This window comes from Pongo abelii, chromosome 18, assembly GCF_028885655.2.
Source record: "Pongo abelii isolate AG06213 chromosome 18, NHGRI_mPonAbe1-v2.0_pri, whole genome shotgun sequence".
Taxonomy (NCBI): Eukaryota; Metazoa; Chordata; class Mammalia; order Primates; family Hominidae; genus Pongo; species Pongo abelii.
The window spans coordinates 25167179-25182098 of NC_072003.2; the positions used below are offsets into that span (position 1 = coordinate 25167179).

Here is a 14920-nt window from a genome sequence, read left to right on the forward strand (position 1 = left end):
ACTACAGGTGTGCGCCACCACACTTGCCTAATTTTTAAATTTTTTTGTAGAGTCAGGGCCTACTATGTTGTCCAGACTGGTCTCGAACTCCATATCTCAAGCAGTCCTCTGCCTCAGCCTCGCAAAGTGTTGGGATTATAGGCATAAGCCACCATGCCTGGCCTGGAATGTTTATTTTGATGTAATCTTTATTTTGCACTGTTTCTAGCTATAATCAATGGTATAATGATATAATCGATTGTGTAAGGATTCTAGAACAGTGCCTCTCACACCATCTGTGATGAAGAACTTGGTTTTTTCTACTTTAAAATTTCCAATCCTTTATCAACTAGTGCATTTGTAAAAATACAATAAAAATATCACGGCAGTATCAGATTGCTAAAAAGTTTTTTAAATGCTTTTCTCCTTTTTGGTGCTTCTCTCTTGTGGGCTTGTGTCGGTCCGTGAGCCATAATTCTAGTAGCAATGGCCTAGAGAATACTTCAGAAAATAGTTCTAGGAAGGAAAGCAAGTAGAATTATTTTGTAATTAATGAGTTTGCTGTGCTGCCTCAGTTTCCACACTGTGACTGAGAAGAGACCATTCTGAAGAGGAGCAGGCTGAAAGGAGGCAAGGCTGTTCTGTCTCCTCCTCTTGGGCATGTCCCTCACAGCTCTGTTCCCACTCACCACTCCAGAAGAGCAGCTGCTCCCCAGCTGGGTCATGTGTGCCTCAAGCCTGACCTGACGCCACTGGCCAATTGCTGTTTCCTTAGAGCTCTATTTGCTGCTTACATTTTAAGTTCTTTCCCTTCTGGTTCCGGCAAGTTCTCAGCTGCAAATAACTTCCCTGCCTCCGTTCATAGGTTCTTGTTCTGCTCTCCTTTTGGGGGACTTGTCTGGTGTAGCCCTTTCTCACCTGAGTCCCTTTTATCCCTTAAGTCTCCATACTTGCGGAAATGGTTATGGCCCATTGAAGGAATCACTCCTGGTGCCTTTCAGGACCTTATCTGCCCCATCCCTGGGGCCATCCTGAGTCTGTTCCAGCATTTAGCTAAATATTCTAGCACTCGATTATTCTCACCCCAAATAAATGCATATTTTTAGAAAATGTGATCATAATGTACTTTTCTGGATCAAGCTTATAACACCCTTTGATATATCCTTGCAGGTTGACTGGCTTTGTGAACTCTTAAGTTTTTGTCTGTTCTTGCTGCTACTTGAATGTTCTTTATTTCTAGCTCAGGCTTAGAATTTGGACTGAAAGAAGTCCTCCTGCATTCATGAGCTCATGTGTTCTCAGTCTGCCAGGGAACTTCCATGGAGCCTGGTTTGTGCTCCTCCCTGAGGGAAGCAGGGCAGGATAGGGCTTCAAGTGCAAGCCAAGGACTTGATAAACCTGAAATGAGCTGGGCTCCTGCCTTTCACCAGCTGCACGACCTTGGGCAGCAGGTTAATCTTTTTCAACCTCTGGAAATTGGGAGTAATAAGAGAACAAATCTGAGGATTAAATGAGTTGCTTGGCACATAATAAGTGTTATATATTATATTTATCTGCTATCATATCATTATATTGTTATTTCTATTCATATTATTTGCTATTTCTAATAGACACTAAAATGTTGCAACACACTGAACTCAGGGTTTCTTCACCCTGGCACCGTTAATATTTTGGCCGGACAATTTTGTGTTGCAGGGGGACTGTCCTGTGCATTATAGAATGTTTAGCAGCATCCGTGGCCTCTACCCACTAGATGCCAGTAGCACCTCTCCCTTGAGTTGTGACAATCAAAAACATCTCCATTCATTGCCAAATCCCACTCCCCCCGCCACAGACACAGTTCCCTGGTTGAGACCCATTGGTTTAAATAAGTGTGTGTTTTCTAAGATGAACTGGAACTGCATCTACTTGGAATAGTTTCGAATTTCTCAAGACATTTTGCTCGAGTGTGATATAGAATTTAGAATTTGTTTTAATCTCTTTCTGTGTTGCTACACGCAGCCTTAAAACGTTCTTGAGTTAATTAGATGAGCCAAAGAGATGGTGTCTGTGGGTCTCATGAAGTGGCTGGTGCAGCCTCCCCTGGTGCTGATGGCGGGCTCTCTTTGGCAGCGTACTGTAAGAACTCTGTGGATGGCCTCTGGTACTGCTTCGATGACAGCGATGTGCAGCAGCTGTCAGAAGATGAGGTCTGCACGCAGACAGCATACATCCTCTTCTACCAGAGGCGGACAGCCATCCCGTCATGGTCAGCCAACAGCTCGGTGGCAGGTAAGGTCCACTCTTGTTCTTGGGCCGTATTTTCCAGAGCAGAAGATTGTAATGAATGGTATAGAGGACCTCTCTGGAGGCTCTTATGACTCTGTCAGTTTGATCGGATGAATCCTTACGTTTGCATTTAATCTGGAAACTAAAATGACTGCATTCAAGGAAGTTGGGGAGGAATGTGACAGCAGCTGTGGCCCAGTGCAGTTCACTGGGGAGAGTGGGTTGGACCTGGCACAAAGAAAGCTCATGATGTGTTCTTGTGGATAAATGCATGGGTGAGCTGAAAAGCAGCGTGGCATGCTACCCCCTGTCCTGGGGTTATCCTGGAGCCTGTCCCATCTGGGCCACATAGCAATCATCTATAATACAGGTGTAATAATAATGCCTACCTCATGGGGTCGTCGTAAGCATCCAGTTACGTAAATGTGTGTTAAAACATTTTGTAAAGGGTAAAGGACCATTAGAAATAGTCTGCTTTTCCAGTGAGAAGATTGGCCTCTTCTGTTAGGAGAAGGATTGATGGCTGTGATAATATTAGATGGCTTGGGTTTAGCCGGATGACATCCAGCCTGTTGTGTTTAATAAACGCAGGGACCAGTACCCACACACAATATGAATGCAGCCACACATAATCCAAACAAGTGGACACACGTTTCTGAATGCAGAGTTTGACTTCAAGAGAGCGTGACAGAGGATTGGAATGTGGTAATGTGCAGTCAGGTTAGGGGCTATGAATCCTTGCTTCTCTTGAAGCTTGCAGGGGGTGAGTTCAAAGCAGTGAAAACAAGGCATCTCTCAAGCAGAATGACGCCCTGCTGGGGGCCAAGCCCACCCAGTGTACAGCCATTCACTCACTTAACACAGTGGGAACTCCACTGCTCTTCCACCAGTCTCAGATGTGCTCAGAAATGACACCTTCTTGAGGTCTACTTGAGACAGTCATGCTGCTTCATGTACTCTGTTTCAAGAGCAATTTCTCTTGCCCTAATAAATATTTAAGGGCATCCCTGGAACAGACAGGGCAGATTGACATATAGCTCTGTGTGTGTATATTATTAATATTATGAAAATGGTTACAAATTTCCTTAAAACAGTGAGGCTGAGAGAAAAAGAGTACACTGCCGCATCCTCTCTTCTCTTTGTGTAAGAAATATTACTGCAGTTGCTTAGAACAGTGCTTGGCATGTAGATGCTTAATAAATATTTGTAGAGTGAATGTATGAATGCTTGTCTATTCCATTCTCTTGCCAATTCTTTAGACTCAGACTTACATTATAAAGTATTCATCCCTATCCTTGCATTTTATTACTACAAATTTCATGCGTCTGGAAGTCTGCCTTACATCTTTTCATCTTAACTGGGGCTATTCGGGCAGGCACGACATGACACAGGGTCTGGGAATTGATGCTGACCTCGGGGTGAGGACATCAGCGCCCCCCAGCTCAGCTCGTAGCACCTTCATGAGGGTGTGTGTGGCTCAGGGCTGGCCGAGGGACCCCAACCTGACCTCTATGCCTGTTTTCTTCTCTGCAGGCTCCACGAGTTCTTCCCTGTGTGAACACTGGGTGAGCCGACTCCCGGGCAGCAAGCCAGCCAGTGTGACCTCTGCAGCTTCCTCCAGACGCACCTCCCTGGCATCACTCTCTGAGTCCGTGGAGATGACTGGAGAAAGGAGTGAAGATGATGGTGGGTGTGGGTTTTGGTGACAAATTTCCAGAATGGTAACTCACAGACACAGCAGAGTCCCTTGTGTTTTTCCTAGGAGCTAAGTCCCAAGGAGATGGTAGGAGAACCCAAAGGGAGCTACAGGGAGTGGAGCTATGTAGCTGTGAGTTATGATCCTAAGAAGCATTTTGTATTAACAGAGTCATTTGCTTTTCCTGTGTCCCAGTACTTTCTCCTTCCACTTCATTATTTTCCACTAGTAAGGTCTCTTGTGGAGGCTGGAGCTTTATATACCAATGTATACTTTTTTTTTCCCCCAAAGTGTTTTAAAAAGCAGAATAGCTGGAAGAGGCTCAGAGAGGTTGTGCTTTGCCCGGGCCCTGGTGGGGAGTCGGCTCCAGGCTTGGCACGGAGGCCCCTGGCTCTCTTGGCCCCAGGAGAGCCTCACCTTTCCACCATGCTGCTCCCCGAGGAGGAAGCTGTGGAATGTTCTTTTTAGTACAGAAGCATCTAAAACAAAAACTGTTGTTGCCTTTGCATAGAGATAGTAAAAAGTCTGATAGAAATTGAACTCTTTTTTTTTTTTCTTTTTAAACTTTCACTTTCTGCTTGGGTAATGGCAGGATAGACCTTAGTTTTGACAGGGACCCAGGTGGTGTGGGAAGGACCAGGCAGCCACAGTACTGGGAGCTGGAAGGAGGAGTGAGTGCAGCTTCTATAATGAGCACAGTGACTCAATCTGCCAACAAGTCTCAGTCTGCAGCCAGCATTTCGATCACTGTAATTCTGAGAAAATGAAATAGAGTTAAAATTGCAGTAGTCTGGAAGAAGAATGCCAGGTGAAGAGAGCTGCACCATAGCTCTAGCTCTGCCACCTCTTCTGGCTTGTTGCCTCTTCCTCTTTATTTGTAAAATAAAAACATTGGACTGCAATTCCTAAGCTCCTTCCGGCTCCTCACATCTTATGGAAAACTGAGTGGTGAACCTTTGCTTGTTCAGGCAGAGGTTATTTTCAGTACTGCCTTTAAACTTAGAATTCACTGTCATTTTAACGATAAGCCTCAATAAGGTTTGCCTCAATCTATTTTTAAGCAGTGCAGTTGGTGAAATCAATATCCTTTTAAGCATCATCATTGTATAATGGTGCTGGGTGGTGCCCACAGAATAGAGCCTATTTCTTAAGCTCTATAAAGACAGAATTTTGTAAATATCACAACTGTAGTATCATTGTGTAGAAAATTTAATTTAGAATATTTTCTTAGGATGTTTTGAGCCACACCAAATAGGAGTATGTGGTTCTGATTATGAGTTTTTTGTTTTTTTTTTTTTTAAACGGGGTCTCTCTATGTCGCCCAGGCTGGAGTGTAGTGGCGTGATCTCGGCTCACTGCAAGCTCCGCCTCCCGGGTTCATGCTGTTCTCCTGCCTCAGCCTCCCCAGCAGCTGGGACTACAGGCACCTGCCACCAAGCCTGGCTAAATTTTTGGATTTTTAGTAGAGACGGGGTTTCGCCATGTTAGCCAGAATGGTCTCGATCTCCTGACATCGTGATCCACTCACCTCGGCCTCCCAAAGTGCTGGGATTACAGGCGTGAGCCACCACACCTGGCCTCTGATTATGAATATTTTTTTGGAAGTTTTAAGTCACTGGAAATAGGAGTATATGATATCCAAGTCTTTTTAGCTCTTTGCATTGATCCACATCTGTAGTCAACGACAGGCCAGCTTACATGTGGAATTGAGTGGTGCGGGGGGTCAAGGGGTTCTGGGTTCTGGTATTAGCTCTTCCTTTAATGAGTTGTGTAATCTTGGTCAAGGACTTCATTTCTGTGAGCCCCAGATCACCTTCAGGAAGGTAATGAAGCTGGGTCAATAGCTCACAGCATCTATGGAGTGCCAGGTTCTCTGTTGGGCACAGGACTTGTAAGATTGTATTTAATCGTCACACTTGCCCTGTGAGTTAGACCAGAGGTCAGCAAACTGTAGCCCCATAGGCCAAATACAGCCCACTGCCTTTCTTTGTAAAGATTTTTGGAACGCAGTCAGACACGTTTTCTTACGTGTCACCTGTGGCTGCTTTCATGCAGCAGTGGCGGAGTTGAATGTTTGGCCTGCAAAGCCTAACATCTGCTGTCTAGGCCTTCACAGGAAAAGTTATACCGAGCCCTGATGTAGGGCAAGGAGGCGAATAGAAGTTTGCTGTGTTAGAATGATCCTGAGTTAGAATATCCCTATTTTATACATAAGGAAACTGGGCTCAGAAAAGTCAAAGCCACACAGGGACTCCCTGATCCCAGATGGGCTGGCTCTGAAGGTCATGCTCCTTTCATCCCATGAGGCTTACCTTTGTTTCACCTTCAGTGTCTTACAGTGTTGTTAGAATGTCTTCATTGGCTTAGCTTAACAGTATTCTCTTTACTGTGTTCAGGAGGCTTTTCAACTCGACCATTTGTGAGAAGTGTCCAGCGTCAGAGTTTGTCATCCAGATCTTCTGTCACCAGCCCCTTGGCCGTCAATGAAAATTGCATGAGACCTTCATGGTCCCTGTCCGCTAAGCTGCAGATGCGCTCCAATTCTCCATCCCGATTTTCAGGGGATTCGCCAATTCACAGCTCTGCTTCCACCTTGGAGAAGATTGGGGAGGCAGCGGATGACAAGGTCTCTGTCTCTTGCTTTGGTAGCTTGCGGAACCTTTCTAGCAGTTACCAGGAAGCAAGCGACAGTCATAGTCGCCGTGAGCACAAGGCTGTGGGCCGGGCCCCTCTGGCTGTCATGGAAGGTGTGTTCAAAGATGAATCGGACACCCGCAGATTGAACTCCAGTGTCGTAGATACACAGAGCAAACATTCAGCACAAGGGGACCGCCTGCCCCCGCTCTCTGGTCCATTTGATAACAATAATCAGATCGCTTATGTGGATCAGAGCGACTCCGTAGACAGCTCTCCAGTCAAAGAGGTGAAACCCCCCAGCCACCCAGGCTCACTCGCAAAGAAACCAGAGAGCACAACTAAGAGATCCCCCAATTCCAAAGGCACTTCTGAGCCAGAGAAAAGCTTGCGGAAGGGGAGACCAGCCTTGGCAAGCCAGGAGTCTTCCCTTTCAAGTACATCCCCTTCTTCTCCTCTTCCTGTAAAAGTCTCTCTAAAGCCCTCCCGCTCCCGCAGCAAAGCAGATTCTTCTTCCAGGGGCAGTGGACGGCATTCATCCCCTGGCCCTGCCCAACCCAAAAAGGAGTCATCCCCGAAATCTCAGGACTCCATGTCATCTCCTTCGCCACAGAAGCAGAAGTCAGCATCGGCCCTCACCTACACTGCTTCCTCCACATCTGCCAAAAAGGCCTCGGGCCCTGCCACAAGGAGCCCTTTCCCACCTGGGAAGAGCAGGACTTCAGACCGGAGCTTGAGTAGAGAGGGCTCCAGGCAAAGCTTGGGTTCTGACAGAGCCAGCGCCACCTCCACCTCCAAACCCAACTCCCCTCGGGTGAGCCAGGCCCGAGCAGGGGAGGGCAGGGGGGCCGGGAAGCACGTGCGGAGCTCCTCCATGGCCAGCCTGCGCTCCCCCAGCACAAGCATCAAGTCTGGTTTGAAGAGGGACAGCAAGTCTGAGGACAAGGGGCTGTCCTTCTTCAAATCAGCCTTGAGACAGAAGGAAACCCGGCGCTCGACGGATCTTGGCAAGACAGCCTTGCTCTCTAAAAAGGCTGGTGGGAGCTCTGTTAAGTCCGTCTGTAAGAACACCGGGGACGACAAGGCAGAGAAAGGCCACCAGCCTCTAGCTTCCCAGCAGCCAAATGCAAATACAACGGGAAAAGAGCAGCTTGTCTCCAAGGACCCTGCTTCTGCCAAACATTCCCTGCTGTCCGCTCGCAAATCCAAGTCTTCCCAACTAGACTCTGGAGTTCCCTCATCTCCGGGTGGCAGGCAGTCTGCAGAGAAATCCTCAAAAAAGTTATCTTCTAGCATGCAAACCTCTGCACGGCCTTCTCATAAACCTCAGTGATATTTCTGCAATCAAAGTGTTTTATCTGTAAAGATGTTTATTTATTTAGAACCCCTGCCCTCCCACCAAAGCCTCCTGTGCTTTTGTTTTGTACTTTTTTGAGTCACGTGCCCGACTGTGTGTGTCTGTGTGTGTGAGTGTGTGCGTGTGTGTGTCTAATTCAATTGCAAATTGTTCAAAGCGTCGCCTTATTCTGCCATTGAACCAAATAACAGCCATAGGCAAAACATTGACACCAAGCTAACTGGAATAATTGTAGACGATACCCAGGACGGTCCCTTTAGCAATTGTACATATTTCTTTCTAGAGAACTCTAATGACTTTCTTTGGATATGAGAGTTTTGAAACCTGTGAACCAGTAAAGCTACCATTAGCGCGTAGAAGGAGGAAGGAGCTGACTCGTGTTTCTTCTGAGCAGGACTTGTCCTTACTGTGGATTGGGGGTGGCACCAGGAGCTCTAAAAACTGTGACTCTAACAATGAAACAAATCGAGGGAAAAACTCTTGCTTTCTGCACTTTCGCCCCATCTACCAGTCTTTGTAAAGGGCAATATTTTAACACTAATGTTTCTCAGGTATATACTCAGCTAGTCTAGCATGGATGCACACCAGTAAATGGATTAAAGAGGAAGGTGCCATGTGGGTGACTGTGTCATTTCTCCTACTGCCACAGATAGACGTTTTCGAGGTAGAAATGAAGCCTTTCACCACCTTCATATTCTGTGGCGACGTGTGCACCAAAACCTGTCTTGACTCTTGGGATAGGTCCTGAGAGGTGGCAGATTGGATAGCCAGAAAGCCAGTCACTCATTTATTTTTTTTCCTTCTGAAATTACTAGCTAAGGCTATTGGAATTTTGCACTGTAGTAGAGCAGTTAACACCTTTGACAGATTCCTGGAAAAAACTTCTAGATTCTAAACTGGGTGAAAGACTGGACATCATTTTCCTTGTGAGGTGTTGCATTTTTCCGTTAGAGGTGGGAAGCTCCACGATGCCCTGTGTCTGTGGGCTCATGTTCCCTCATCTTGTAGCTTGGAGAGGAAAGAAGTTGCCTTCTGCCAAAAGCCAATGGTGGTATGTTGAAGCGTTGTGTGATCAAGTATTACATATGCACTTCAGATCCTGTCTGTCAGTCTCTGTTAGGGCTGCCTTTCAGTAACTCATTTATTATTTCTTCTTTGTTCTTAAGATTTCATCTCATGCCCAGAACTCACAAGCAGGCTTTGGAGTGTGTTCCATCTGGCCGTGTCAGTGCAAATTGCATTTCTTACAAAGGAGAACCTCACAAAAAAAACCTCACAGATAAGCAAAATATATAGTTTTGCAGGCTTTTTCAAGGTCTCCTGGCAATACTTTCCTGCTCAATTTTTAGCTTTTCTTTTTTTTTTTTAAATGTCAAGAGAGAGAGGGTCTTGATTCTCTCTGAACAGCATTTGTCACTTTGGCAGTAAATACAGCATGCTAAGTTTATGTGCTTTTAAATATTAGTGTTTTTCGTCAGACTCTTCAAGTTCTTCTTGAACCCTTGATGCACAGATCCGTATATAACCTCCCTTTTCAGTATTGCTGTGTGTGAATTAACTACAACATATATGCATGCATAGCTGTGAATTCTGCACTACCTTTTTTTTTCTTCCCCCCAAGAATATCTCTTGGGAAAAGTTTTTAGTAGGTTACTTAACTTTATTTTGCTGCTAATTTGCGCATTAGCTGGTAACTTGCAAGTCTGGAGGCCACTTAACGTTGAGGGTAGCTGGAATTTTAGACCCTTGGCAGTATTTAAGATTTAGACGTTTAGCCTTGTGAAAGTTACCACAGTGCTCCATGTGATGCATTGACTGCGAGCCTGTTGTCCGTTGCACTCAGCCCTGTACTCAACTCTTCACTCGGTGTCCTGGTTTTACTGTTGAGATTTTGGTGGGTTCTCAAAGCAGCACCACTCTCATCTCCTCAGTACATCTGCGGCAACTGGCTGCCTTAGATGCTGTCATTGCTTTCAGCCCAGCACATCACAGCCCCATCAGTGTGTAGCCACCGCTCTCGTTTTTCTGTATCGCTTTTATCTCCTGAAAAAGATGCACCAAATAAGAGATCATCTATATAAGGAATTGAATGTCTAACTCAAACCTCTCATTTTTGTTTAATAGGTAGATCTCATTTGAAGTCTCCTGTCTGAATCTCTGAAACAATTATAATTTGATTAGACAAAAGTTTTTTAATAACACTTCTTTTTTGCTGTAATCAAGCATTAATAGAAACTAGTTTAATTTTCACAGTGGTAAATATTTTTATTCTTGAGTTATCTAGGAATGGGTTTTCCACGATGTCTAGTGACTTAAAAAAAAAAGGAAAAAAGTTTCTACAAATCCCTTTGGTTTTCTATGGGATCTGGAATAAAATGTCAGTGTCTATACACTGTATGTCATGGAGTTTAGTCCTTGTTTCAGGTTTAATAGAAAAAATCAGGAAGTATCATGGCATTGTCTAGACATCATGAAGCTATTTTATTTCCATGGTTGGTAAACAGTGAAAATTTCATTATCTCCAACAACTAGGTACAACTTTAGGCCACAGGAAAGGTTATTTGGCCCAAAAGTTTGGAGGTGCTCCTTGGGGTGGAAAGTATCTTGTGGGAAAATAGTTACTTGATTCAATTTAGTTCATTGGTAGGGTTGGGGACTTGGTGTTGGTTTCTTTCTTTCTTTTTTTTTTTAATTTTCCCAACAATATTTAGCACAATGAGCGTGTATGTGCTTTGGGGTTAAAAATTATCTGCTAGGGATGATAGGCCTGGGTTTCTGGTTGACATCTAGATGGGCCTGATTAGAGCAGTCATCTCCTGGTAGGCACAAAATAATCACCAACAGTAATGTTGTATCTGTAATGTTTGTTTGCTTTTTAAAAAAAGTTTTATTCTTGATTTCTTGTAAACATCCATTGCACTGAGGCCATATCATTCCTTAAAACAGCCCTACATCTTGCCTTGGTAATCCCTTAGATAATGGGGAAACTCAAACCATTAGGCTCCAGTCATCTTAGACCATTTCCCATCTGTTTTGTATTTTCTCATTCTGAAAGCAGCTGAACTGAAAGTAAGTAATAATATGCTGGACCAGTGGAAACGGATGTGGGAGTATTTGTGGTGTGCTAAAATACTGTAATTATCTGTGAGGCTGCCTAACACGCTTTTGCAATCTTGTTTTCATCATTCATTCTGCAAACATTTGTGGAGGGCCTGCTTTGAGCACAGAGGCAAAACTGAAAGCTTCAGGGATTTGCTGTAGCTGAGGAACCCTGGGAGCACAGCCCATCAAGCAAGGGATGTGATGGTGTCCTAAATGGAGTGACAGTTCTCCTGGGAAAAGAGATCACATGGATTCCGGTCAAATCGGCTAAGGCTTGTGGTTCTCTTGAGCAAGTCTGTTCCGTCTGGAAACCAAAAGTGCCCTTCATCTTTAGAGACATTTTACTCTTCCATCCACCTTTTCAGACTGAGCTGTCTCTACTATTTAGGGGTTGAAAATCCATTACACAGTCACTTTACGTTAACATTGGGTCATCTATGTTTGTATGAGACGGATGTGGGATTTGAGGGGGACATTGTCATTCCTCTAAAATAACTACCATGAAAAAAAATAGCAACAGTATGTAAAGGGACCAAGAGTGGCAGCCTTTAGGGAAAATGGAGCAGAGAAGAGCTGCGAACAAAGCTCATTTATTTGAAATAAACATGCTTTATTTCACATAGAGGGGCATCAGACGTTACATTTCATTTGGACAAATTACTGAACAGCCGAAGTGATTGTTTCCTATGTAGGTTATTATAATTATTGAATACAAAGATAACTAGTGTTTCTGGGTTGGATTTTTGAAATAGTATGCAAATCATAAGCACAGTTTCAATAAAACACGTATTCTGGAGGTGCGTGGAACTTTGTATTATTTGTAGTTGAGAAAGGCAAACTTTGCTGGCAAACCAGTACCTATCATAAACGAACACAAAAAGTAGCTGTTACTGTGCAGGCTGTCTTTAACTTTCATTTCATAAAGGGCACATTATTGTTAAACTCTACTACATGGTTTGGGGAGAAATCCAGTGCTTTTATTTAAATGAACACTGTCTCACACTGCCTTTTGATCAACTTTCAAAGTATTTTGCAGATGCATTTTGAGCATGACCATTTTTTTTCCCCAAGTAAAAACAATTGTGCGTGGCCTCCGTTTAATCAGAAAGCATGCTCGTACTACCTATGCAAGCAAACAATAAAACATATAGACATGAAATGTTAAGTCTTAAAGAAAAAAAGGCAGCAATTATGGAGCTCTTTTTAAATTTGTGATTTTCAAAATATGGCTTACTCATTGTGAGGAAGAGCATGAATGTGATTTCTTGTTTTGCTCTGCATATATTTCTCTGCTGTTTTTCTGATCATTGGCGAGATTGTAAAGTGTTTTGCAAGCAGAAGTGGAATTGGATATGTTGAACACATCATTGGTGTACATACTGTATTTAGCCTGAAGACTAAAGTGTTTTGTTCTAAAAATAACCTGCCATTTTCTATAGATTTTAATTTTTTATATCTTCAAGGGTTCTATTGTGGTCACAAGGAAAGAATGTGGCTTCTAATAGTGCTAAGAATTTAAAGATGCTTTTGTAGAGACTTAGAGCTATTTTGAAAAGCTTTGGGGCTTCCCAGCCACTGATCACAATTAGACTAAGCCCATGGAATCTCTGGGAGTGTTGTGCGGTGGATTCGGTTCTAGATCCATCTTACATTTGTTTAAATCTAGTGTTTCCCAATTTTTGGGAGAAGGGGTGCACAGCAGATTTGAGAGGCTTTTTTGAATCTCACACATGTATTTTCCTCAAGATTCTTTTAAGCCTCTTCTGAATGACTTGTCTGAGATAGTGAAGACCCACATTGACTAGAATCAGCTGGGGAACTTTTAGAAATACAGTGCTTGGGTCCCAGTCCCTAGCTTTTGATCTAATTCATGTAGGGGTGGGATCCAGGAATTACCATGTATTTTAAAAGTTTCTGGGTGTTTCTAATCTGCAGTCAGATTGAGAACCACTATGATATGTCATCCCTTTACTGAGAATTACGGCGAGAATCACTGCCATTTGAATTACTCAGGAGTGACTGATTCCTCAGTTGTGTAGGAGAGGCAAAAAAATAAGAATGAAAAGAATTGAGAGATACTGATGCTCCCATTTGAAATACAAGGGCCCTTCTGATTCAAGGCCCAGTTTGGGAGCTTGGAGCATGTTATGAATGGCCTAGCACTCGCCAGTCTGGTGGGAATTGGTGGTCTTAGTTGCTGGAGCAGGCTGTGTCCCCGTGGGGTTTGCATCCGTCCCCAGAGCCTTTTCCCCAGACCCGTGGGGGACTAGGGAAGTCACTCTGAGCTAGAAATTGTCGAAGAAGAAAAGAAACAACCTTCCTAGCCTTGGAAAGCCTGTCCCTGCTTTTGATAGAATTATTGCCTTTTTGTAGGAATTACAGTAGCAAACCCCAGGCTGCCGCTGAATTTCCTACTTTTGCTCATTCTCTGGGATAGTTCTTACCCAGAATGTGGTTACAGGAATTCTTTTTTTAGTTTGAAAATGAATGTGAAACATTTTATTTGGTGTCTTTTTAGGAAAAAAAAAACAAAAAAAAAACCTTGTTGCTATCTTTTCTTGTTTTTGTTTTGTTTTGTTTTTTGTTTGTTTTACCACTAAGTAATACACATCCCAGAATTTGGCACTCTGTGTTAACTGTGGAGGCAAATAAAATTTAGTTTTAATCTGTGGTGAGCTGAATGCACTACAACACCTTCGAAGTAATCTGATGGTTTCATTCTGTCGAGCCTCGCTGCCTACAAAACACCACAATTTACCTGGTGTTTTCAACATTTTAAGGAATAAAGATACAAGTAAACATGCAAGTTGGAAATGTTTCTTTAGAAAGGCCATCCAGAATAGTGATATCTGTTGCAGTCATCCAAATGCAATATGAAATTTCCTAGGTGCTATTATAAACGGTGTGGTGTCATACCAAATGCAAAAGCAGTTGCAGTATTTCCAAAGTTGGAGTTCTCTTTGTAGGCCTTTCAAATACGTGTTTGCGTTCCATAGAGGTCTGCTCACCAACTGTGCCTCTCACCACTGGTTAAAATTGAATTTAAGCCCCGTTGACATAAATCGTTTCTTGATTGAACTCTTCAGTTTTTACACTGGAATTTCTATAGTTGTCTTAAAAGCTGCATGTCACATCACTGTACACAAAGTGCTTTGGTATTACTCATGCACCGTGGATAGTGATTTCTGTGTCGTTTTCATTTTCAGTTGTACAGTAATATGGAAGGCAGGATGTCTTTCCTAGAGGCTGGAAGAAAAGTGTATCGTACATTTTAAATTTATTTTAGAACAAGTGCATGAGATGTGTCACTGATTTCTGTTATTTATTTGTATGTTTTGTTATTCAAAGTGTATGCACTTTTAAGAAGCAGAATTTATATTTTTATGTTTGAAACATTTTATTTCTGAAACAGCATTGATTATAGAGTATACAGTTGGAATTAAGAGAAAAGTGGAAAATGTAACAAAATATAATAAATTTATTACATGATGTCCTCTTCAAGCCACATTTCTCCTTTCTCCCCCTTGCCAACTGATATCTTTTTGGTGTTGACTATAATAATAATTGTACTGCATCAGTCTTTACAAAATGCCTTAAAATTGCAGTGTTTAAAACACAAGTTACAGGAAGATGTATACATATGTTTTCTGTGTAAAAGTTTAAAACAAAAAGTCACATCCATGCTTGTATAATTTTCACAATCAGGGATGGTTCTTCCCATTTCCTCCATGACAGATCAGAGACAGTTTGTCCTGGGCCATGGAACTGGACAAAAAACTCACATTCCGGTTCAATCCAACAGATTTTCAACATTTCGCATTATTTTCCCCCTTTTACCAAACTTTTATGATGGGAAGAAAGAGCAGTATAAAAGAGACCATTCT

General features: G+C 43.1%; 1 protein-coding gene across 5 annotated transcripts in view; it reads left to right on the top strand.

The window, feature by feature from the left end:
- LOC100436918 (ubiquitin carboxyl-terminal hydrolase 31) overlaps positions 1-14537 on the top strand; it is an 89350-nt gene extending 74813 nt beyond the window's left edge. For all 5 annotated transcript variants that reach the window (XM_054533626.2, XM_063717207.1, XM_054533628.2 and 2 more), the window contains 3 exons: positions 2092-2250; positions 3781-3933; positions 6340-14537. In XM_054533626.2, coding sequence (XP_054389601.1) covers positions 2092-2250; positions 3781-3933; positions 6340-7910 — 1883 coding nt within the window. In that variant the 3' untranslated portion in view covers positions 7911-14537. The remainder of the gene's footprint in view (positions 1-2091; positions 2251-3780; positions 3934-6339) is intronic.
- Positions 14538-14920: the final 383 nt, after the last annotated feature.